The 26,573-nt window shown below is 26.9% G+C and overlaps 2 protein-coding genes across 2 annotated transcripts; both read right to left on the reverse strand.

The window, feature by feature from the left end:
* Positions 1 to 22,952: 22,952 nt before the first annotated feature.
* LOC134827354 (phosphatidylethanolamine-binding protein 4-like) lies at positions 22,953 to 23,798 on the reverse strand. Its single transcript, XM_063839954.1, has 4 exons — positions 23,576 to 23,798; positions 23,424 to 23,516; positions 23,311 to 23,362; positions 22,953 to 23,249 (listed from the first exon to the last, which is right to left on the reverse strand). The coding sequence occupies exons 1-4, from the start codon at positions 23,792 to 23,794 to the stop codon at positions 23,047 to 23,049; spliced, it is 567 nt and encodes a 188-aa protein (XP_063696024.1). The 5' UTR covers positions 23,795 to 23,798; the 3' UTR covers positions 22,953 to 23,046.
* Positions 23,799 to 25,077: 1,279 nt separating this feature from the next.
* Positions 25,078 to 26,082, reverse strand: LOC134827122 (enhancer of split M1 protein). The gene is made up of 3 exons (XM_063839673.1): positions 25,933 to 26,082; positions 25,343 to 25,519; positions 25,078 to 25,280 (listed from the first exon to the last, which is right to left on the reverse strand). The coding sequence occupies exons 1-3, from the start codon at positions 25,958 to 25,960 to the stop codon at positions 25,225 to 25,227; spliced, it is 261 nt and encodes an 86-aa protein (XP_063695743.1). The 5' UTR covers positions 25,961 to 26,082; the 3' UTR covers positions 25,078 to 25,224.
* Between the last annotated feature and the right edge of the window lie 491 nt (positions 26,083 to 26,573).

Below are 26,573 nucleotides of genomic sequence, written 5' to 3' on the forward strand. Positions count from 1 at the left end.
CTTTAACTACAGCGGCACATGCGATAAATCAATATTGTCTCATAAATATTTGCCTTTTCTCTTTATTTATTTATAATGATACTTTGTAGAGGTAAAAAAAGAAGTCGTCGTGTGACCGAAACTAATGAAATGATAAAAAAATAAAACGCGGTGCTTTTGCTTTAGTCTTTGGGAGGCCCGGCGCAGATAAAATCTATAATTTATCCAGATTTATTTTTTAAAATTATTAAAATATTAGAAGAAAAATGTTTATTTATTATGAAATAATTAATATTTATTAATTAATTTCACGAGACGCCGTTTTTTTAGTGATTTTCTAAATGTGAAGCCATTTGTCACGGTTTTTATCGTTTATCTTTCTCGCATGATTAAGAGCTCTTCTAAAATGTATTTTTTTCTCGTTGCAGCAAAAACAGACAGAATCTTGAACTTTGACACACCTTTTTTTACAATGTTTCGAACGTTCTTGCAGTAATTAAGACGATCGATCCGATTTTTTTCCGTCTCCTTTTGTATTTATTTAGTGCATTATTATATATTGTGTGCCTGCGTTCTGTATCATTATTGTCTCCTTTGTGAGTTTATTTATTTGCTTGTGTGTTACAGATAAAAGATTAAATCATTGAACACCGTGTCGTTTTTGTTTACCTTCCCAAAATGCATGTGAGTCACCATCATTGGAGAGACGACAACGAGAGCGAGAAATGATTGCTTGCGTGTGGCCTGATACTGAAACGAAAAAAAAAGTTTTAAACAATTAAATCGAATAACACCATTCAATAAACTCACTCTCTTTGGGAAAAAAAAGTTGAAGAAAAAAAATAAGACGCGGATATATTTCTTGTCGTAAGTCGGTTTTTAGTGTTTTGACTCGTGTGTTTATGAGAAAATTGAAATTTTGAGAAAATTAGAGCATTTTAACTTTTTCATTAAAAACTTTTAAAAAAATTAAATTAAAAAAAAAATTAAATTAAAAATTAAATTGAATTATAAATTAAATTATAAATCAAATTAAAATTAAATTATAAATCAAATTAAAATTAAATTAAGATTTTCAAGAATAAGAAAGTTTTCAGAAATATTAAAATTAAACATTTTCAGTTAAAAATATTAAAATCCATTTTCAACAAACTCTTATTCAAATTTTTCAACTCTTTCCTTTTTTCGTACGAATAAAAGAAAACAAATCTGAAATGCGAGAGTTTCTATAACAAAAGCTAAGATCTCATCCAATAATAATATTTAAGATGACTTTTTATGTGCCTTTATTCGTTTTATTGTTAACTCTATTGTTCGTGTTCAATCTCTTCTCCTGTCCTCGTACCTCGTCGTACACGTAATGTGACTTTTTGGTGTTATTCCAAATGTCGAAAATGTCATAAATTACATTATATTTCTTCGTCGCATACGACGCGTATCTACAACAAAAAGGTTTAATATTATCACTCTTTATTTTTATTTATTAACATTTTATTCGGAGATATTTGTCCCAATAAAATTTCGAGTCTGTCACTTGTCTAGCGTAACCTTTTGTCACCATTTAAAATGGAATAAAATGCATGAACTTACCACACCTCGTGTTTGATAGAGAAATTTTGAAAAGTTTTTTGACCACATATAAAGGCTTGTTTAGGCGATAAATTAATTATACCTCCCACAGACAGATCATCAAGAGCGAAGAGATTGGAGCGAATCGCGAATGAAATGTCAATGTTATCGGAAATATCGTCGAGAATTTTATGTTTGTACAACATGTTTAACAAAATTATGACTCGTGTCAGATTAACAGGCAGACAAAGGAATCATGCGATAATACATAGATTATTATTTTATAATCTAGATTTATGTAGCATTATCTCCCAAGATTTTCAACTCTTTTTTTTGTTATCACATTGCTTGCCAAAGCTCATGGAATTCTTGATTTTATTATTTTTATTGTTAGGCGGATACAATTCGTAAAAATATTTTATTTTTCTTCAAAAAAAAATTATTTTTTAAATTTTTAACGAAAATTTGTATAAAAGATAATTAATTTAGTAATTTTTAATTTTAAGTATGATTTTTTCAATTGTAAATTAAAATATGTTTAAACGTCAATTCAAAAAATTACCGTTGAAAATTTGAAAATCGCCTCCTTGTTAATAAACTGAAACTTTTTTCTTTATTTTTTCAGCCTATTATTACTATTATCATGATCAAGGCAGCTACAACAACGACAACAAGAAGAAGAGACACACCATTTGATGTCATATTATGTTCATTTATTCACGATCACAGAGATTGTCAAACCCTTTTCCTTATTTTTCGTTGTTGTTCTTGTCTCAACTCTCGCTGCTGTGTCTGAAAACGACGACAATAAGAATAATAATAACAACAACAGCAACAAGGCATATTTCAATTGCATTTTAATACAATATAATATGCCACACCTTTGATATGTGTATCCGTTTGTAGAGATAGCGCAAAAAACATTTTATTATTACATTGAAAAATGACAATTGACTCTAAGATTTTTTGTATTGTTGCACTTTATAACTTTTGCAATTGCTGCGAGAGATTTTTAAACGACAAGAATCATCTTTAATATTTTTTGTGCGTAAAATCTTGCATTGTTTGTTGTAATAAGTGCATTAATGGATATAAGGAAGGAAAAAAATGACTCGAAATGAAATCCTTAAGTAATTATTAACTTTAATGATGGGTAAATTAACTTTTTGAAATGTTTCAAAATTAAAATTGAAGCTAAAGGAATCAAAATATAGTGAAAAATTTCTACTTTTTATATATATTATAGTTTAATGTTATTTTAATGAATATATATTATATACTAATATAATTATATATTATATTATATTAATATATATAAATATATGATATATAAAATTTATATTTTAAGAAAAATTTTTTTATAAAAATAATTTTTTTTTTATAATTTTAAAATTTTTTTTAGAACTTTTATACAAGTTTTTAATATTTTTTGCAGAAAAAAGTCATTTTACATTATTACCTGATAGGCATCTCGAAATCGAATCTTACGAGGAAATGTTAATAATAATACGAGAAAGAGCAAGAAGGAAACCAAAAAGCAACAACAATGGGTGATAAGTTTTAAAATTTATGTACTTGTACAAAATACATGAAGAACACAACTTTTGTTCAACAAATCTATGTGCAAGCTGTGCATAAATTAAAGTTATTCACATTGCCGGAGACATAATAAATTTTACTTCAACATTTTTCAAAGCTTTTTGGGATCAAATTCGCCGTTCTGTCGTTCGCGTTAATAAAATAATCAATCAATATCTGGCGGAGCGTGTGAAATTAAATAAAAAAACGTCTATCAGTTCTATATAGTCACGTCTCGATCCCTCTGTGATATTCTCATGCAAATTGTTTACTTGTAAGTTACGTTACAAACAGGCGTCAAATTAACTCAATCGGACCATATTTGGTGATATAAGCTTGTTTTAATATTTTTATTATGAAAACGAAACTAATCACACGCCGGTTGCTCGATCGTCGTTGTCGGTGTCTGTCTCTAACTACAAAAAAATCTGTATAATGTAATTTGTTTCTGATATATAGTTTTAAAATTTTTATAGAAAAAAAAAATATTACATTATGAATATTAAAAAAATTCAATTTCCCAGTTTTTATACATTTTTAACGTTTTTATGCACTCGCTGTTAATATTAAATTCATAGCTTGCGGTAAAATTATTATGCATATCATTAACTTATAAATAATATGGCATTAAAGTGCAATATCCACGTTTATTATTATTATTACTTACGAAAAATTTGCTCTTTTGTGAGTGTGTGTAAGATGTTTATTTGGAAGGAGAAGGAGAATGAAAAGTATTTTATGCGCGATATTTAACAAAACGGCCTTTTTTCGTTGCTGTTTGATATAAAACCGCATCATTTATGCATTTATGAATGATTGTTGGATTATTGCACGCGAAAGATGTTCGCAAGTTTATAATTATTTTAAAAATTCGTTTTTATACTATTTGATGTCTTTAATTGTTTAATAAAAAAATATAAAAACTAACTTAACTTTGTCTTTAGTTTAAAAATTTTATATAAAAGTTTATAATGTATATAATATATAGAAAATTTTATTTTAATTTATTTATATATTTTTTATTATATACTATTAAAATTTTATTATATATGAAAACTATTATTAATTAAAAAATATTTTTTAAAAAATTAAATTATAATTTAAATTATTATTTTTTTAAATAAATTATTTTAAATTATTTTTTTTTTTCAATATTTTTTAAAAACAATTCAATAAAAAAAGGACTTTAGTTGTTGCTTTCTTGATACTTTTGAATTTAATTTTTGTTGGTTTGCCGGAATATTATTATTAATAACAATAATGCGAAAATGATAATGATGCCGTGATGTTGTAACAATTGCAACATGCACGTACAAACGCTAATTCAAGAAATGCGTGTTTTTTCAATTCAATTGATTAAGATTGTGTGATTTACTGGAATTTATCCTGAAGAGCCATTTGTACAGTTAAAATGTGCAAACTCATTTGCTGCCGCATTTGTATATTGCTGAGATTTATTTTTTCATAACAATAATGAAAAATATAATAAAAACAAGATAAGGATGAGGTGTCTAAAATAGGCGTGAGACGCACATATAAGAGAGAAAATTAATCTTCATGATGATGATGACCCCTTCAGCAGTTACTGTGTTGTTGTTCTTCCTTTATTTATCATGAAATAAATAACTAAAAAACGCATAAAACATAATTTTAACAGCAACAAAAATTTTTTGTAATAAATAATCACCATAAAATCATAGAAATTATCGTTATAATAAAGATACCAGCAGTCAACCTCGTGATTAATTAACATTGAGCGGGAGAGAGAAAAAAAGAGTTCGTTATTATTGTTGACCTGAATGAACAAAAAAAGACGATGTCTATATTCAGAAGTGTATCAATGATAAAAAAAATGAAAAAAAAATTGAGAAGAAGATGAACGAGTCAATAAATTGCTCCAAAATTTATTGATTATTTTTTTATTGCTTTATGTGTTGTTTTGCCTCTCTTTCGCTCGTGAGTTAATGTTAAAGTTAAAAAAGAGCGCAGTGTCACTCATAATCGTATAAAAAACTGAATTTATGGCCTTTTCAAAATTAATTATGTTCTAAAATTCAATAAATATGTAAACCTTTTTTAGATGATTTTATTATTATATATGTTATTATGATTGTTCCATGTCGTCGTCACTGTCAATATTTTGAGAAATTATTGCTTTTTTCGGAGCATATTAACGAATTGAGCGTTTTCGGTGCGATATAAAAAGAGCCAAAGAAAGGAATTGATGATGCAATAAAAATATTTGTTTTTCTGTTTATTATTATTTTATTATTTGTATGGTAGAAGACAAACAAAGTAAAAGGCAAGCAACCAAAAAATTTGAATAAGAGTATATAAAGATGAAATTTTAATTCTTGAAAACAAGAAAATTTATAAAAATTATCCAAAAATATAAAGAATTTTAAAATATAATATATTATAATAATTAACATTTAGTCAAAAAACATTAAATAATATTAATATCAAAATTTTAAAAAAATTAAGCTTAAAATTGAACAAAATTTCACTTCTTATGAACAAAAAAAGCGATAATGTTATTAAAAATATGCATATATGTGATTTGTTGGTGCTCTTCTTTAAATGTTTTCTTTTTTTTCGAATACAAAACTAACAACAACAACAACAAAAAAACTACAAACAAGGTATATCAAATGTAACGATTTATTTGAAAGAAATATAAAAAGATCACAGCATGCATCAAACCATAAAACACACAACATGTTTGATCAGCAATGCACACAAGTTTCTTCATGAGCCATCGACGAAACGAAACAAACGAAAAAAATTCAAGTCCTTCGGGGGAAAATAAATCGAAAGAAATACGAAGGCGCCAAAAATTAAATAACGTTTAACCTTTTGTTCTATTAACACATCGTCTCTTGTCTCATGCACACACACAGCACTCTATGCTATATTTATTGCATCGACACCAATCAATCCCACACACGTTTCGCGAAAAAGGTGCAAAAAATTGCACTTCACTTCGCTCTCTTTCGCTCCGTGTTTTCCTTTTAATCATGTTTCGAATAGAAAGAAGCAAAAGATCAATTTCGTGATTTTGTGAAATAAAAAACATCTTCTTATCGCCTTTATCGGTCTTAATTTTTTTTTATTACACTTTTTTTTCGTTTGCACGATTGTTTGTCTCGCTGATGGCATTGTATGACAGCTACTGGAATTTTATGCTCAAGAAGGAAAAGAGATCGAAGATAAGCGTGTGATTTAATGAGTTTGATGATCTAAATAGTAATTTTATAACGAATTCTGAGGAAAAAACTTGAAAAAAAATATTTACATAATTTTCTTTGATCATCGACGAATTCAATTTCGATCATTTCTTTGATGATGATAAGCCAATGGTCATGACTTAATAATATCGGGCGACGACAAAAAATGGTAATTATCGATTCAAAATTAATAATATTCCGTGTGCAGGTTCAAAAACGAGAGAAACAGATAAGTAGAGTAGTATAAGTTGACGTCGCGTGCTCCTCATCTGCATAAATTTAGAAGACAATTTAAAAATTTTATTATCATAATGCAAAGTAAGCATACTTTGCTCTCGAGATTGTTTTTTCTTCGGTTTCAAGATTTTTTTTATTAGTACAAGCCATAAAATATACATTAGAGTAACTATTCAAATTTGTCTCAGTCATCAACGAAGCAGCAACATTCGCTACTTATATCCAGCGACAAATAATGAAAAAAAACGGAACGAAGCGAAACGAAAGATGCTGGACAAAATGCATGAAATTCCATTCAAATACCACAAACGCTTTAAAAATATTTAACAAACACATTGACGACAAGTTAATTGTCTTGTTTCTCTCTTCGGCAGTTTTGGCAGCAAGATGAGGTTTTTGAAACGATGAACGTAAAGGATTGAATGACAAATTTTGGATGGGTAAGTTTCATTTTGAAAAAAAAAATTTTTTTTTGTTTGAATATAAAAATTTTACTGAAAAAAAAAAATAAAAAAATTATTATAAAAATTGTATAAAATTATAAAATTAAAAGAATAAATAACAAATTTTTGTATTATTTTTAAAAAATATAAAATTTTATAAATTTTTTTAAAAACTTGTTTAAAAAGCAAAAAACTATTTTAAATTGATTTAAAAAAAAATAATAATAAAATAAAAAATTTAAATAATAATATTAAAATATAAGTTACGTAATAATTAATATTTAATAATTAAATTTAAAAATTTTTCATTAATTTTAAAAAATAATATAAAATTTTGTTTTTTAATTTTTTAAAAATATTTATAATAAAAACATATTTAAACATTTGAAATTTAAGATATTTTAAATATTTATTTTTTAAAATTTATTTTATGATTTTTTTATAAAAAAATATTTCATTCTCTAATTTATCATTTTTAATCGTTTAATAACTTAAAACTCCTAAAAAATTGAAACTGAAAAAAAAAATTTCCTTTGACATAGTTTTGTTTTAAAAACTAAATCAAGAGAAAAACTATGTCAAAAACTGTGTCAAAGCAATTTTTGTCAAATCTTGCTCCAAATGGAAAAAAATTATCAGAGGGGCTCTAATTTATCATGATAAAACTTAAATTTTTGAAACATTTTAGAATAACACATCTCATCATATAAACAAGAACGTGCTCATTAGCTTTGCTTTGCTGATTTTTTTACACCAAATATATTTTAATCTATACCAAAACACGTCTCTATATGTCTCGTGCGAAGTAGAAGTAACAGCATAGCGGAGAAACGGAATTCATAAATCCGATCAAAATTGAAATTGATTTTTTATTGTGATAATCCAGTAAATTATTAAGCGCTTTAATATTATTTAGTCAAGTCAACAGCTTAAAAATATCCAGTTACTGATACGTTCATTTGAAATTTTTGTTAATTATGAGTTTATATCTATATTTTGTGTCAATTGATTTCCCGGCGTGCATTCGACTTTTCTCGATGACGCACGAATTTTTATCTTATCACTCGTTCATACATGGAGTTGCATAAGAAGAAACGCGCATTGCCCGATCTAATTGACTTCTGACGTAATGCGGTCTATTTCAGTGCAACGATAAACGCAACCATTAACAGGAACAGCTGAGCATTAAAAATAGACACACATACCTGTATGGCACCGAAAAATCGATAACTTTTCAAGTTCATGGCGGATGACTTTCCCCTTCGCCAAACTACAAAATTTTTTTTTTCGTACCCCTCGTTTCATTCATAAAACTGATGCCGGCTGTTTGCGTGAATGAATGAAAAATCAATAGCAATGACGTAAGATACAACTTTTCATTCATAAATTGCGAGTGCAACGAAAGCGCACGTAACTGCATGAAGAAACCGAAAATCAGGTCACAATTTACGTTCTTTTATAAAAAACTTTATATTGCTCCAATGTATGGAAAGCAACGACTTGCATGATAAATTGTTGTCGAAGCACGTGAATGCAATTTTAATGCGAAAAATGACATATTTAGAGGATTTTGGTTTCATTCACACTCCTACATGTCGATGCATAAGCTTCTCGATGGCAAGAAGAGGTAACATCCCTTGAAGTAGGTAAGTGTTATTAAACAACTTGACGCAAATAAAACAATATATTTGTTATTTATCTTCGAAGTCTATTGCCTTATATAACGACGAACGTAAAGCGGTGTCGATTTCAATGCATTGGCGATACGATGCCGAAGAAGGATAAAAATAGCTGAGCAATATGGGTAATTATTCCACGTACAAACAACACGAGTCAAAACATGATTAAAAGATTATTCAATCATTCTGTTCCAATTATGACGCACATTGGGAAAGTAACACACTCTGTGGAATAATTCTTCTTCTTTTTTTTCAAAACAGAACAAATTCAATGAATTTTTTTTTTTTCGACTTTACCCTGAGGTAAAGAAAGAAATGGAAAGCATGACCTTTAAATTGAAGAAAATGGGCACGAGACACGCAGAGTTTTGGCATTATATGACGACAGACAGGATTTTTATTGTATAACAAAAATAAAATTGTGCATTCAAGGAAGGAAAATGACAGGTAAGAAAATATTTTTTTTATAAAAAATAAGAAAAATAAAGAAAAAAATTGTTTCATAGAATTTTTTTATGAAAAAATATTGTTTTAGTAACTTTTTAAAATATTTCGTGTTAAAAAATCAATTTTCTATAGTTTCTGATAAAAACAAACAAACATAACTCCAATTAACCCATTATTTGTTGAAAATTTGCGATTTACAGTAGTGACAGGAAGTCATGAAAACCAATATAAATAATAATAATTGTGTCATGTCATGTCATTGATAGATCGTTTTGTAAATCAGCAATTTTCTATTCATACCTTGACTCACTTATCATCCAATTTGTTCATAAATTTGTCATTTTCATGCAGATTTTAAATTTATGTCTTTCTAGATTTTTTTTTTCGTTTCACATAACAAAACAGCAAACAAAAACAACAACGAAAAAAATTCTTGTTATTATTATTGTCTTTCCTCTCCTTTTTTTTCGAATTCCCATGCAAAATAATTCATGATGAATTTATTTATTATTTACATACAAGTACTTTCATCATTTATTTAACTTGCAGACTTGTTGCTCACTCGCTCGCTTGTTTGGAAGCAACTACAGGGTCGTGACCTGTCATTATTATTATTATTGCTGCTGCTACTGAAAGGTATACAATATTTCTTATTTTTTTTCCTTCTCTTGTTTTTTCACGCAGAAAGTTATGTTGCACACAGAGGAAAATTTGCATGAATGAAATTGAATTAAATGGACGTGCTCAACTTTTATATGTTTATTACTGCTTACTTGTTGTTGTCCATTTGTTTATGTGTGTCATGATTATTATTACAATGTGATGTAGTCGAGTGAAAGGAATGCATGTTAGTTAGCACATTGTAAAAATAAAAATAAAAACGAGCAGTTTTTTTTTTTTGAAGGAATCGGCAAAGATTAAAAGCGAACGAGTTACGTTAATGATGATTCATAAAACGAACGAAGGAAGTTATTTTTATGAATGAAACGAAATTACTCGCGTACTCGTAAATGTTTTACTTAAACATATTTACATGATTTATGATTGCTCTCTGCTTGTCTGATGCCTTCAATCAACAAGCCTTCAAACAAAAATTGAATTCATTCATGAAAAAAAATTATAAATTACTATTATTACGACGACGCTGGCACACTTATACAGCTTAAAAGTCGTAAGAACACGAAAAAAGCTTATAAGATAATGTTAAATTAACTTTCGTACACATCTGTCTACACGAAAGACGCAAAAAATAATAATAATAAAATAAAAGACAAATAAAATTACGAAATATATTTATTTATGTATAATTTGATTTGACAGCAATTTCCGGTCCGTACGTTCATTCAAAAAAGTTATGACACACAAAAAGTTTTTATGCAGCTACAACGTATTTTGTTTGCATAAACGTTCAATTTATATTGTTTATTCATGATATTATTACCATCTCGTGCGCACTGCGGAGATTTATTCAACATATTACAAGCAACATGATGTTGCGATCATGTAGGAAATGGGCTTGTAATAGCAATTTACGATAGAATCATAAAAAAATAGCTGAGCTATTTCGAGTTTCAAAGAAAGTTAAATGCTGATGGAAAGAAAAATATGAATGAATGAAATTGTCTCTCTAATGCGATGTATAATGGGTTTTTATAATGTGTTGCAAAAATGATTATAATCTTTATCTTTATATTTATTATCACTTTTTGTGTCTTTCTCTTCTCGTGATTCCAAGCACTGAATGCGACGAAGAAGTCGACGAAGGAGAATTGTTGAACAGTAGCTGTGGCTGTATCATCACTCAATTTATCACGAAATAAAATTACTATGTAAGCAACGGATTTATAAAGTAAGTATGTATAATAATAATTATATTGGAGGTAAAGACTTTTTAATGTACTCACTGTCTGTTAATTGATTTATTATAATTTAACTATTTTTTATAATAATTATATTAAATATGTTATTTAAAAAATATTTATAAACATTTTTATATAACATATAAAATTTTTTTTTTATTAAAATTTATTTTTTCAATTTAATTTATTTATATAAAATATAAAAATATTTCATTTAATTTATTTTTAAACTTAAAACAGATTTTTGATCATAATTTATTTATTTTTATAATTTAATTATATTTTTTAAATATAATTTAATAATTTTTAAAACATTATTTAATTATACATATTTTATAAAAAATATATACAAAAATTTATATTATTTTTTTTTTAAACTTAACACATATTTTAATTCAATTTTCTAAAAATTATTATTTATTTTTATTAAATCTCTTGAAAGAGTTATTAATCAGTGACTGACTACCTTATAATATTTATTATTATTAATAAAGAAGTGTCTAATCACAACATTCAACATTATAAAAAATCATTTGAATTAAACATACAGTAATTGTACAAAAAAACGCTTGAACAAGAAAAAAATCAGTTTAAGAAAAAAACTTGTTGAGTCATCATCATATACTTCCAACAGCAGCAGCTTAATAATAAAATAATATATATAATAATAATAACAGTGTTGAGTCAAAGTTATACAAAACAATAGATTGTTTCATTATTACAATAATATAATAATATAATATAATAAATTCAATTTTTTTCAGTGCTTCATGAATATTTTTTGAAAAAATATATTCAAATAACATTCAAGGCATTTAATGTTTTTTTCTTTTTTTTATTTGAAGGTACATTCAGAAAAAAGCGAAGAGATTGTCATGTCCAAATATGGAATAGCTGAACGATCATAAATGTTATTATTATTTTTTCTTCAACACGCGTATGTAAAAGAAGTGCATTGCACGCGTTATTATTGTTTATCGTCTCAAATTGAATGGTCAGTCATGCTCGTCATCAACACGTACCCACAAAACCTATATGAAAAGAAAGACTATCGCATTCATTTAAGAAAAAAAAGTTTATAAAAACGTTTATCATGAATAAAAATGGATCCATTAAAAATAAAAGCATCTCGATGCAAAAAGTGTCAAATTGGATTAAAATCTCGAGAGTACTAAAAATAACAATATAATTATATATATTTGGTTAAATGAGTAATAAAATGAAATATTTTGTCGCCAGTGAGTAAAATTATTTATCTTTAAAGCCTCATCTTGAACATTTAAATAGTTATTAAAAATGTATACAATGGTCATTTTATGCGATATTTACAAGAAATTGAGACAGAAAAGACAGACAGAAGTTTTCGCTTTTTTTTTCTTCAACAAAACGATGACCTTGATTCAACGTTAAAATTGAATGTATTTTATTATTGCTTTATACATTTTTTATTAATATTAAATATTATTATTATTATTAAAAGGTGCATGCAGGCAGGATGACGAAGAGCTCAAGAAGATCAAGATAAGCTTTAATGACGAGAAAGAAGACAAGTTTCAGGCAAAAGGTCAGAGGAACAATTTGTAATGAACTGTATCGAAAGCAATAATCAATATTAATAACAATCTCTTCTCTTCTGTTCTGCAGATTTTTCGGTGCAATTACGTGACTTATGGGCTTGATTGGAGCAATGACGCATCTTTTTCCTTCATTTGGGTAAGAAAATATCAATCTATCAGTTCCTCTTGTTCAGGACATGATACAAGAAGAAGGTCCAGATTACAAATCCTATTGTCTCGAACAAACTACTCATCACGAAACAGTGTTTTTCATGAAGGGATAAACTTCTTCAAAAGCCTCCTTTCAGGAAAAAAAAATCTTGTGCGGTTCGTCGTTTGATTCGTGTCATGCTGAAAAGGAGAAAAAAGAACAAATCGTTAGCAAAATAAATATCTATCGCTAATCTCCGTTTTGTACAAACAAACATCTGGAACAACATCTTATCTGGCAGTCTCTCACACACATGTGAATTGAATGCTATTTCCTGATGCAAAAAAACGAAACTAAATGCATAATAATTCATCACATCTAATCTAAACGAATCGTCTAGCAATTTATTTCATATACATATATGCAAAAAGACACGCAAAAAGATAAATAATAATCTGCATGAGAAAATCATAAACACAACGACGACGTTACATCAACGAGCAGCAAGAGAGAGAAAGATAAGGTCAAATGCTGATTTTTGAACCCTTAAGCTATAAAATGGTTCAACACATTTAGGCTAGGCTCCAACTTTGCTCGGACAATGCTGACATCAGAATATATATATAAAATAAACGGAATCATTATTACTTTTTAAATGAACGCGAGTGCAGTGTATTATTTATAATAAAGAATGAAAGAACGAGAATCGCGGTAATTGTAATAACAATAATAAAAATAATGTTTTGTGTGCTTGTCGTGACATATGATGGAAAAAAAAGAATCATGTGTAGAAGAAGGGAACAATGAGGCTCTTTTCTTCAGTTCCAATCGCGCGAGAATGATGCGTTGGGCTGCAAAGCAAGCAATGATAATAATAATAATATATATATAATGCTCTTTTGTGTATCCGTGTGGAATATATATTCAATTTTGTAAACGTGCAATGCGAACATCATCATAAATGATGAAGAAAAGAGGTTTTAAATTGATTCTTTTAGTTGTCTGCAAACAAAACATTGTTAAAATGACTTATAAATGAATAAATGTTATATTAAATTGAAATGGTAAAACGAGTAAAGTAAGCTCGCGGCACATTTTGGATGCAAAATTATGTTTTGCTTGTTTTTTTCGACTTTTATCTAATTTATCTAAGACAAATACGATTTATTTATTAAAAACGTGTGTGTGTGAGAAACTTTACATTTTTTTTTATAATTTTTTTTTTTTTAATTTTAAATATTTATTTACATTTTGTCTTATTGTTTGTTAATGACGGCACATAAAAACCAACAACAACAAATTATGTTAATTGCGGACAACACAACTAAACAATAGATGATGACACGCATCATTAACTTTCGGGTAATAAAATTCGAAAAATTCACATTAAAAATCAAAACAAAACCCCGAAACCAACAAGTCAGGGCAAGTGCACAAAAAATAAAGAGTCACATGTGTTTCCATTTAATCATCCAATTATCAGGTTGAACGATGAATCTTTCGCTTATTATGCGAGCTAATGTTATTTGTATGTCATATGAGAGAAGAAAAAAAAATACTCGGGAATTAATGCGTTGCGTGATCAATAAATCAAGTACAATTTATACGATTTTGTGTGTGTCGCTTTCGAGAGTTCTTATTAATAAAATAATAATATAAAGTTTATCAAAAATTTTATACATTTTAAAAGAAAATATTCAAAGGGGGAACATATATTCACAAAGTCAAATTTCAAACATCTTTTACCGAAATTATTTGAATTACTTTTCGGGCGAGATGCAACAAGGTTTGCATGTCAAAAGAGCGGAAAAAATGAGAAAAGGAATCGAATTAAGAAAAAAATTCATGTTAATTGTCTTATTTACGTTGCAACCGAATTTAATATTGCATGAAGAGGGAGTTGACTAATGCATTTCTTTTTTTTTTACAGGTAAAAATTTCTCAGGATTTTCGATGTCTATTAAAGTCTGTCTTAAATGAGGTAAGTTAATATATTTTAATAAATATAAAAAAAAATATTTTAAAATATTAATAAATAAAATTATTTAATAACATTAAAATTTTTTAGCAAAATTTTATAAAAATTAAATAAAACAAAATATGAAATAATTTAACTTGTTCAAAAAAAAAATAATTTCTTTACATTAATCTTTTTTAATTAATTTCTTAAATTAAATTTAAATTTTTTAAATAATATTTAAATTTTTTGAGCAAAATTATTTTAAAAATTTAATCAAATAAAATATAAAAAAAATTATCGGTTCAAAATAATTAATTTTTTTTTCTAAAATACATTTTGTAACTTTTTATAAAACGTAAAAAGCGCTTTCGATAAACTTTTTTAAGAAAATAGCAAGTTACAGTTTTTTTACATTTAAAGAAGTAATAATTATTATACTTGGGTGATAATAAAATGTAATATTGCGTGCGCGATTAATTCTTCCGATAAATACCTGTTAATATCCAATCCTCTAAAAGGCAAAGGAAAAAAGTGTACAAACCTATTGAAGTGCGAGACAATATAATAAACACATATTTATTGAATATTGCCTGACATTATTATCTTATCCTTATTACGACAATGTGTAGTCAGCTTAAACTTAATATTATAAAAATATCTCGAAGTAAAGAGGAGAGAAATCGAGAAAGAAAAACACACAGATTTAAAGTTATTTTTAATGGATCAGATCATCAATAATCAGGCACTTTACACACACAAAACGCACTCTCTCACACAATATCTTTGCTCGTATATCGAGTTATCTGGCAATAAGCAATTAAGATTCTTTCGGGTGATAACAACAATGGTGAAAAAAAAATAAAATGCTCAAGATTTTGTTCTCATTTATATTTATTACGTTATTGACATAGTAAATAAATACCAGAAAATACAACAGAAAAAAGTCAGGCGCTTGGAATGTACCAACAAACAGCTCTAAATTGATCGAAATAAGACGTTATTCCATATATTATTGTTCGACATACAAAAAATTCTTTTCCTCATTCCTCGTGTTTGTTTACACTCGACTTCTCCGTCATTCAAGAAAGAAAAAAATGTTTTATTCATAATCATCTCATCACTCTGCGATGCAAGCAAGCAGCAAAAACATTACTTACTACTATTTGTTTTATGCAATAAACGTACAAATTTTGTCTGTCATGCTCCGGGTAGCCTCTTCTTCAAGCTTTTGTTTACCCAGCACTTCATTTTGTTTGTGAAGATCAAGATTCGTATCAACGGAGAGACAAGAAATGAGGAATGTGCATTAGATGGACAACCGAAGAAATGTCAATCATGTCAAGGATGAGATTTTTCTCTCAGATTTTATCGTTCTGATAAATTTAATAATTAATTATTTTAACATTTTTGTCATCAACGAATCGGATTATTCGAATAAAATCGATAAATCATTTGAAATTTTAGCTACATCATCATTTAACACTTTTTAAAGATAAATTTTAAAGATTCGTCACAAATTACGTTACAAAGTAAATATTGCGATTCAAATAAATCCATAAGAAATAGAAACCTTTGCTCGATATTTATTATAACAATCAATTTTTATTTATTTTTTCAAGCATAAATTACACTGACATTGCCATTTAAACATTAATTCAAGCTTTTCTAGCCCAATAACAATAATAACTTTGAAACTGAGCGAGGAATAAAAAAATAAATGGAGGAGGGACAACAAAATATGTTAATTTCCATTTATTATTCGATCATTATTTTAATAACCACGGTACTTATTTTTCATGCCATGTGCTTGATTTGCCTTTTTCATCGCATCTGAGAGCAAATAATAAAAAAAATAACTACCATGACAAAATTATGTACCAAAGTAGTAAAGTCAATATTCAAGCCATTTTGCATTTTTTTTTTCATTCTCTTTTAATGAAAAAATACACAAACCTTTATTATTATTTTTATTGTTGTTAATTTAACAAGCAGATTTTTTTATGTGTGTATTTTTTTCTCGTTTCACGAACAGCGATTCATTCATTCATTGAAGTGAAACTTCTCAATTTACTTCGATCGTGATCAAACTCCTCCTTTATTTCCCCTCATGATAAAAAATTTGCTTTCAAAACTTTCAAATGTAAGCAGTAAGCAATATGTTTACTTTTTTTATTGTTCGCATTAAAAATGTTTATTTTTTTGGATGTTAGATGATCGTAAATGACAAATAATTTGTTGTGACTTCTATCATATTTAATTTCAGATTTTATGGGTTTTGAAGAAATTTTGAAATTGATTTTTTTTTTTTATTTTTTTTAAATTTTGGAATTTTTGTAAAAAATAAAATTTTTAATGTTTAAAACCTTAGGGTTTAGGGTTTAAAACATAAGAGAAAAAAAATCAATTAATATTTTTTTTAAATAATTTTTATCATTCTACTAAAAATTAAAAAAAAAAACGAGAAGCTCAGGTCTCATATTTCATGATTAGCATAAATTATAGCTGTGGTTACACTTTCTAATGGTCCATGACTCCCAGCTTAAATTTCATCATTTATGCGGGTGCTTCTTCACAAAACTGTAAAATTATGAATTTTATGTCGTTTCAGATGGAAGCAATTATCCACAGTTCGTGATAAAAATTAATTGATTTAAAGTCGATAAAAACAACCGAACTCAAAATGAAGTCATTTAACCGAGATTATATTATTTTTGGCAAAATTTGGTCAGAAATTATTATAAGTGGATTAAGATAGACACGTTATGATGATTATTTATGGATGGGGACTTAAACTTTTTAAATATTAATATTTTTCGTATAAAAATTTCATTTTTAATCGATTTTTTTTTATTTTTTAGTGAGTCAACATCAACAACGTCTCTTAACCCAGAAAGAAACATTAATCAAGGAGTGTCAATGTCAGATAATTACTCTCTAATTTTTGTTACGCAACTTTGTTGAACAATTATTCTTTCAAAAAAATTATTAATTTAACACCTCTTCACTATTTTTTTGGGCACGAATCGCGATAGAATGGTTTCTTGCCAATTACTAACCTTGGCCAATTTTCTTTGTTCAATTGAAGGCTGAAAAATCTTTGAACAAATGAAAAACTACACTAAATTACTTCCGTGCGATGACGAAAGTTCAAGGTATCGAAAAAATGAACAGAACAGGATTGAATCAGAAATCGAGTAATCAACGCATTTTTTTCAACCAGTTTCAAAGCATTAATTAAAGACCATATGGTTGGAGGCTCTTTTTGTGTGTAAAACTCATATTTTATGCATATAACGACGTACGAGAGTAACTGAGAAGTCATTTATCAAACGAGAATAAATGAAATTAATAGAAAAAGGGAATAAAGTAACGCAGTAGAGTCCATCAAGTCCTGTGACACGTTTGAAGAAATTGCGCGAACGAATGGAGAAACATAGCAGATAACTATCGCTCGAAATTAATTTAAATTTATAAGTAATGCACTAAACTAAACTACTGCACTACAAATGCAAAGCAAGACGTAGTAGTAAAAATGTTCAAGAGGAGAGAGACATAAACTAACGCATGTTAAAACTCGTTACTGTTTTGTTTTTAACAACTTTTAAAATGCAAATTAACTGTTTCGCTGTGTACACTTTTCAAAAGTAAACGCTGTTCCTGTTTCACTCATTTATGAATGAATTTTTCGGTTTATCGATAAATCGTATCTCGTATCGCAACTTACTCGGCAAGAGCTTTAGACGAGTTTTCGTACTTATTATTTACAATGAGAAGAAAATTTTCTTATATTTAATAATTTTTTTTAATTAAAACTTTTTTTTTTGAAAATTTTAAAATATATTTTTTAATGAATTTTCATTTTTTTTATAGATTTCAATGTAAAAAATTAGATAAAGCAATTTTCAGGAGTAAAATGGATAAAAGATCTCTTAGTTATGTATGTAAGTTAAAGACTTTTTTATTTTTTTAAAATTTCATGTTTAAAATAATTAATAAATTTTTTTAAAATATCTTCTTAACAATTTTTTATTTTTTTTTAAATTTAATTTTTAAAAAAATTATTTTTTTTTATATTTTTTAAACAATTTTTTTAAAGATTTTATATAAATATTTGTTAAAAAAAATTAAATATTTCATATGAATGTTTTTTAAATATTTATAATTTTTTTTTTGTTGCGGATAAAAATATTTGTGTGAAAAAAAATTAAATTTTTATTTTTTATATAATTTTTTTTAAATTTTTTTAAAACAAAATATTTAATTTAATTTTTTTAGTTTCATTTTTGTATTTTTTAAATAATTTTTTTTTAAATTTAATATATGTATTTTTAACATTTTTTTTATAGAAATCATCAAGAAATCTAAAATTATTTTTGCATCGCAGTGTATACAGCTCGAAATAAAACGCAGCGCAACAACAATAATAATTTATCATACATCACGTAATCTAGGTAGGTATGAATATTAAAATAACGATCTTTGGTTGTTGTTGTTGCTGTTATAGCTCTCGCCAGTTGCCTTACATTTTTTATGAATGAAATGAAAATTTACAACAAGCCAGTCGTATACTTCATGTTCGAAAACTTATGAATGAATTAACCATATTTCAATATTATTTGTGACTTGCGTTGCGTTTCGCTGCATTTCATTCATTCATAAAAAAATGTGTCGTACGTCGATTTTCTATTCCAAAAGGTATGATTACGAAATTACATTTTATTATTTATAAAGCATCAATCTTGTTTTTGTTGCTATTATTGCATGGGATGTGCCTCGTACGTGTGAAGAATTGACTTTGTATGCAATTCTCATCAATTTTTTGTGCAAAACATGCCCTCTAACTAAGCATTCTCTGAAAATTGAACACGCGTGGTAGCGTATTGTGTCGAAAATTGCATAATAAAAGAGCAATATTAATAATAATTATTTGCGGATGACGGATTCGTAAATCATTTGCATCGTTTAGCTGTTAGAGAGACTTGGGTGCGAATACGCGACAAACCCAGAAATCGAATGGCAATAATTAATAGTAATTGTTTCTTGTCAGTGCTCATTATTGCCGGCGAATGGCAACAAACAACACGCGTACAAATGGTGTTAATTTGGGAATATATGCACTTGTAATTAAGACTGCAGCAATTGTGGGAGGAGGAAATGACGGGGATAATTCTCGCGGCGTGTGCGTTGGAATACGAAGATTTATGCTTCTTTAAAGTAATTATTCGCTAATGCTTTTCAACAAGACGATCCCAAAATTCGATTTCTGATCGGATCGCCATAAAAGGAGATTCTTTGATGTTCTTTCAACGAAATGACCTTCAAACAGAGAAAATGAGAGAAATAAACGGAAGTTTAATCTGACATCCTTTTCGAAAAGAATCAACAAAACTCGACAAACAAAAATCATTCGATTTTGAATAAACAACTGTCATTAGTAAGTTCATTATTTATTCAAACATATTGCCATTAACGAAAAAAAAGTGAAAAAAAAACAAAATTTTATGAATGAAACTCGACAAACTCTACAACTTGTGTAACTCGCTGTCGACTAAACGTGTATATAGATCATATTACTAAGTCAGTTTTGTATAGGATTGTACGCGTGATTTAACACTCGTACAATAAAAAGTGTGTTATGCGTGGGAGACGATCAAGTGTTGATTTGGAAGGGATGTGAAATAATTTTTTTTTCGATTAACGAACATTTTTCGAAAGGGACCTTTTTGATTTTTATTTTGAATTTTATCAAATTTTTTTTAGGTATAAAAAAAGTTTTTTTAATTCGAAAATTTATTTTTTTTTATTAATTAATTTTTAAAAAAAAGTAATTATTAAAATTTAATTTTTTAAAAATCATTTTAAAATAATTTATTTAAAAAAAAAATATTTTTAAATCAAAATTCTTTTAATTTTTTAAAATTTAAATTTTTAAAATTAATTTTTTATCATAACGTATATTTTGTCATTGGAGAAAAATACATGATCGAAAAGTAAAAAATTTGAAAAAAAAGAAATTTCAAAAATTTTTGCCCCTCACATTTCACATCCTTTCTTCTCAATTAACGTAAACCGAAAAGACTGGAGGCCAAAAAAATCAATCTTTTCATTCATATTCAATATTATGTTGTTATGCAAACATACATAAAAAAAAATTCATTCATAAAAATCTGATAGTCATTGATAGATAAATAAATAAATTGACTAAAAACACGGAGAAAAAAACAAACCAATATAAAAACCAAAAAAAAAACTTCATAGACAAATTGATGCTGGAGCACCTTGAACGGCGCTACGCAGCTCCATTAATGCGACTAATAAATAATAATGACTTGACTTGAGACTCGAGAGAGCGATAACTTGATCCTGTGCGCTGATTGGCTCAAAATGACGTTAGTTTTACACACAAAAACGATTAATGAAATCACATCTCAGCTCTAAACATGAATTAAGTTTTATTTTATGAATGAGACAAGTTTTTTTTTTGTGGTTTAGCGTGTCGCGTGGGCGTTTAGCAAGCAATCTAACAAACAACTGATGTATAGGATCAATATTCTAATACAGATCACAACAAGCAATTCACACATGAGAACGAACGACGAAACTTACTTGCTGCTTTATTATTAATAAAGTTTAGTAATGGTGCAATTGAAAATGGTAATTTGTGTTTGCAGCGCAATATTTGCTGTGAATGCTCGTTAATTAATTGCGAAGAAAAAAAAGTGTAATAAAGTGCTATTTTGTGTAATTTATCGGCAATATTTTACTAATTAAATGACTATTCTATGAAATTAATGAGGCAGAATTCGAATATTTTATTGCCTTATGCTTCAACGGGATTTCTCATAATGTATGATTCTCATGTGACATTTATGAATTGTCAAAATTTGAAACTTGTTTTTACTTTTTCTTGAAATTTTGTAAAAAAAATCGAAATTTAAAAAAAATTATTATTTTATTTTTTTTTTAATGTTGCGAAATTGAAGTTAATTATAAAAAAAGTTTAAAAAGCTTTCAAGTCAATGTTTTTAGTTACTCATGAATTTTATGAGAATTAAATAATTAAATAATTTTTTTACAAAAAAAAAATTTATTTAATTTTATTATTTTTTTTTAATTTTAAACTAAAGTTAATATTTTTAAATTTCTTATAAATTTTATGAGAATAAAAAAAATTTCTTTTATTTTTAATTATTTTTTTTTACTTTTAATGAAATTCAAGTCAATTTTTAAGAAGCTTAAAAAATTTTTCCAAGTCAATATTTTTTTTTAAATTTTTTTTTTTTGAATTCTATAAATTTTTTCTTCAATAAAAATTACTTCAACTTCTGAATTCGAATTAAATTTTAAAACGACGAATCGTAAGTTAGAACAAAAAATGTAAAGTGTCGTTCAGTTAATCCAGCATCTGTGTGTAAAGCATGTAGCTTTCAGAAAGAAAACAGCAGTGCTGAAACCACTCCATTGATTAAACCTGAATGACAGCTTCCGTTTTAACAAATTTAAAATAAATGTTGAAATTATTTATTTGCATAAAGTGTCTTTTTTATTATATTTTGTTTATGTACCTGTGTGTGTCTCTCTAAGAAGCGTCGTATTTGTTTTTATTTTTCGTCGTCTCTCTCCGGCTACTTGTAAATTATTAACCACACATACGACGACGACGTAACACGAAGACATATGATAATGAAGCAAACATTTATTTTTCTTTCTCTGCATTAAATACGTACCTCGTTCCTCAAGCATCATCTCGAGAGCTCCAATAATACGATGATAAATCCGTACAATTAATTCATAGATAAATTATATTTTTTCTTCTTCATTCGTTTTTTTTAATTCTCTCCGTGGCTTGATGATCAACGAGAAACAGAAAGAAAAAATGTAACGGTGACAAATTTACGCGCGTGCTGTTATTAAGTGTCAATTGCATGCCTTTTAAAATGATATTCGGACACAGAATAGAAAATGTAAAACTGAGAAAAGAGAAAAAAAATTATTAAGTGCTTTTTTGTGGGCGATATACGAGTTGCGTTAATGGAAATTTCTTGAATTTGTAGCTGATTATTACACGTAAATGACGAAAAAAATATAACAATGGCACTCGCCTAACAATGGCGACTCAACGATAAATTTGTCGCGAGTTAGTTACAAATTGCCAAGTTCCCATTTTGGTTTTAGTATTTTTTAGAAAATAGTAATCTTTCGGTAGCTAACTTCCCACGAGTGTCACAAAAAATGTCATTATCTGCTAATAATGTTGCAATTTATTTCAAAAAAAAATTTTTTTCTCCTTCAACAGCAAAAAAACGAAACAACGGTGCTTTCTATTCAAAGTAGATTAGATGCCGACTTTTGTTCAAATTTTTAATAGGCAGAAACGAATTGTGTGGAAGCAACAGGTCCATACATTGAACCGTAAGGCTCGATTGCACGCAACCACGTATTCAGCGAGAAGTTGAGACGATCAGCAGGAATTGGGATACGAAGAGGCACACGATGTTGTTCGTACACGAGGAAGATGTAACGATGACTTCCCGAGCATTCAGCTGGAGATGGAGGAGTCCATTCTATTTAAAATTTAAACATTGTGAGTTTTTTTTTTATTTTGGGAAAATTTAAGAAATTTACCTTTAATTGTTGTTCCAACGTTATATCCCAATCCAGTTTTTAGGATGTATCCCTGTAAAAAAGACATCAAAAATATCTCTGAAAATCCTAAAATTCACTCATAAGACACTTACAGGAATATTTGCTAAAATCCAATGTACATAATACGTTCCTCCAAGCGTACTCGGATGATCGGGATCAACCATCAAAACGGTATATTCAATATTCTACAATCCAAAATTAATAATTTTTTCTTTTTTTTTTTAGAAATTCACTTTTTACTTACATCTTTCGCATCAATATAATACACAAACGGTTGTTCCTTGAAAGTATCCTTCGGAATCAGTAATCCGCATGTTTGTTCGGATATCGTAAATCCCGTTGAAGGCACTGTAACCATCAAAGGATGGTAAAAGTTGTAATTGCATCCATCTGAGACATAAGCTTGCGTTTGAGTCTCATAGCAATTGAATGCCAAAACAAAAATTAACGCGAAAATCAACATTTTTTTGCACGAAGCACAACTAATCCTGACGACTTATCAAAATAATCTGAACTTTTGATCTCAAATTCATCATGACATGACATGAAATCGTTAAAATAATATTACAAATCGTTCAATTACGGATCAATTTAAATGACATTCAATAGAAAAAATAATAAGAAGAATACATTTTGATCAGTATTGTCTGTGATTTGAAAAAAAAATGAATAAAAATGATGGGAACAAGTCAATAGTATTGAACACCATTGACATTCAATTGAAATTTTGTAGTTCTATTATGTGTCTGTGTGTGGATGCACGCGAATTTCCGAGTAATAGGTCAAATCAACTGTGTAACGTCGCACGCATGATCGAGACAAGCAAAATTCAATTTTGTGGTTTATTTATGGAGCTATTAAAATGTTGGTTAGTGTGTAATGAGAAGAGAATGAGATAATTGTTTGGTTGGGGGACACCGTTGGATGACGAAGTGACTTATAGAGAGGTAAGAGACAATAAATTTTTTCACGGTCAATCACTTTTTATGGTTGATATTTTTTGGCATTTTTCAAACAAATATTTGCACGTGCGAAAAATTTTTGAATGATAAAATTTAAAATTTAAGAAATTAAAAATAAAAAATATTTTATTTCTTCAAAATTTAATTTTTTTTTTATTTTATTTTATTTTTAATTTAATTTCATTTAATTTTTGTTTTATTTTTTTTTTTATTTTATTTATTTATTTTTTTTTTTTTTTGAAAGAATATTTTCCAAAAAAAATTAAATATAAAAAAAAATTTATTTTTGACAAAAATAAATTTTCTTTGAGTTATCTCATATGTATAAGTTTAATAAGGTAAAAATAATTTTTTTTAAAAAAAATGCACTCCAACGGTTATCGAATTGTAAAATTTTTCAAAAACCTTTAAATGCACTTCAATTTAACAGTTGATATTGAATAAAATTTAAATTGTAAAATTTTTCAAAAACTTTTATTTTCAATAAAATTTCAACAGATGGCATTAAAAAATTCAATTTAGCAGTTGATATTGAATAAAATTTAAGAGAAAAAAAATACAAAAAAAAAAATTGTTAAATTTTAAAAAGTTTTTTTTTTAAGAATTAAATAATAATTCTTAAAAAAGTTTGAGGAATAAGAAATTTTTGAAAAAAAAAATTTTTACATTATTTAACATCTTGCCTTGGAAATCAAAAAGAATCGAAACAAAAATTGTCGAGACAAAAATTGTCTTAATATTACATTGTAATCTAAATTCATAAATCAAAAACTTCAAAAAATAATTAACTTTAATTTAAAAATTCTTTATTTGCTCGAGCTTTCGCCAATATTTTTTTAAACACATATTATGAGAACATTTTACTCAAATCGTAATAATCAAAAATAAAAGATTTATAAAAATACATCATGAATGTCTCGAAAAATCGTTTTTATAGTCTGACAGGAGCATTTCCATCACACTCATCTTGTTTAATGACTTCCAAAACTAAAAAACACAAAATTTCAATAAATTCTAAATAAAATTAAAAAAAAAAATAAATTTTTTACCTTTTCCAGATTCACATTTATAATTCTCTAAAACGCAAGAGTTTCCAAAGGTTGTTGGTTGCTTAGCTGATGCTTCCTTCGCACACAATGGCTTATAATCGCTTGGGCATTTCTTCATGCAAGCCTTTACTTCGGGCTTATCCAAAGGTGTCGCATAGATACAAGCAACAGCAAAAACTGCAAAAAAATTTTTTTTGGCATAAATTGAGTTCAACAAGGTAATTTCGAGCAATTTATTCCGAATTTTTATTCTCATGTACAATGACTCATAAATTGATCAATTTCATTCTCGACAGAAGTTGAGTAGAAAAAAAAGTGAAATCATTCAAAAGCTAATAATTAACTTTAGCGTCATATCAACTAAAGCTACTTATCAAATCCACACAACCATGTAAATAATTTATTTGACAATTTAATGCGAATTTATTTAAATATTTTTTGCTTCTTCTTCGTTTGTTTATTATGTTAATTGACGATCATTATCGTCGATGAATCGTTCTCACATAAATATTTACTATTTATTTATCACAAAGTAACGAACGCACAACGATGACAATTGAAGGCTCCCGAATTGATTAATTCGTACTTACCTGCCAAGGTCAATAAAATGAGTTTCATCTTTCTTTCTTTCTGTTTATTTGTTTTTAAATGTTGAACAGGTAATTTAACGAGTTTTCGTTTTCAAGTTCAGGTGTTGATAGTTTAAAGTTAATCGAGATACTGAAGAATTTTGCGATATTTGGCTCGTTTTTATAGTTAATCGCATGTGAGATTTTTATCAAACTATGAGGCTGTTTAAAATTTTGAGATGGAATTTAGTAAAGTTAACATTTTTTTTTTGAATTTACCCAAGAAATTAATTTTCATAAAAAATGTTAGGGCAAAAATGAAATTATGAGTAAAAATATAGGGTTCGTAAAAAAATATTTATATTAAAAAGCAAATTTTAGTTTAATAAATAAAATCAATGGAAGAAAAATTTAAAAAAAAACGAATAAAAAATTAAATAAAAAAATAAAATAAAAAAATTAAGCAAAAAAAAAATTAGAAAATTAAATTTTGGTAAATTTTAAATAAATTTGATATTTTTTGACAAAAATTTTGAAAATTTTTCAAAAAATTCTTGAAATTCAACGGTATTGAAGACAAGAACGCCTCTTCGGATATTAGCGACAAAATATTGAACTTCCAACATATCAACATCCGGTTGGAATAACGCCAAAAAGGAAAT

This window comes from Culicoides brevitarsis, chromosome 1 (genome assembly GCF_036172545.1).
Source record: "Culicoides brevitarsis isolate CSIRO-B50_1 chromosome 1, AGI_CSIRO_Cbre_v1, whole genome shotgun sequence".
Lineage (NCBI taxonomy): Eukaryota > Metazoa > Arthropoda > Insecta > Diptera > Ceratopogonidae > Culicoides > Culicoides brevitarsis.

What these genes read in the sequence shown, in the direction of transcription:
- LOC134827354 (XM_063839954.1), bottom strand. Translation starts at nt 23,794, where the DNA reads ATGTTGATTTTCGCGTTAATTTTTGTTTTGGCATTCAATTGCTATGAG. An exon ending in GGATTTTAGCAAATATTCCT is followed by an intron (nt 23,363 to 23,423) that starts GTAAGTGTCTTA and finishes TCTTTTTTACAG; the next exon opens with GGATACATCCTAAAAACTGG. An exon ending in CGTTGGAACAACAATTAAAG is followed by an intron (nt 23,250 to 23,310) that starts GTAAATTTCTTA and finishes AATTTTAAATAG; the next exon opens with AATGGACTCCTCCATCTCCA.
- LOC134827122 (XM_063839673.1), bottom strand. Translation starts at nt 25,960, where the DNA reads ATGAAACTCATTTTATTGACCTTGGCAG. An exon ending in CATTTTATTGACCTTGGCAG is followed by an intron (nt 25,520 to 25,932) that starts GTAAGTACGAAT and finishes ATTTTTTTGCAG; the next exon opens with TTTTTGCTGTTGCTTGTATC. An exon ending in TAAATGTGAATCTGGAAAAG is followed by an intron (nt 25,281 to 25,342) that starts GTAAAAAATTTA and finishes TGTGTTTTTTAG; the next exon opens with TTTTGGAAGTCATTAAACAA.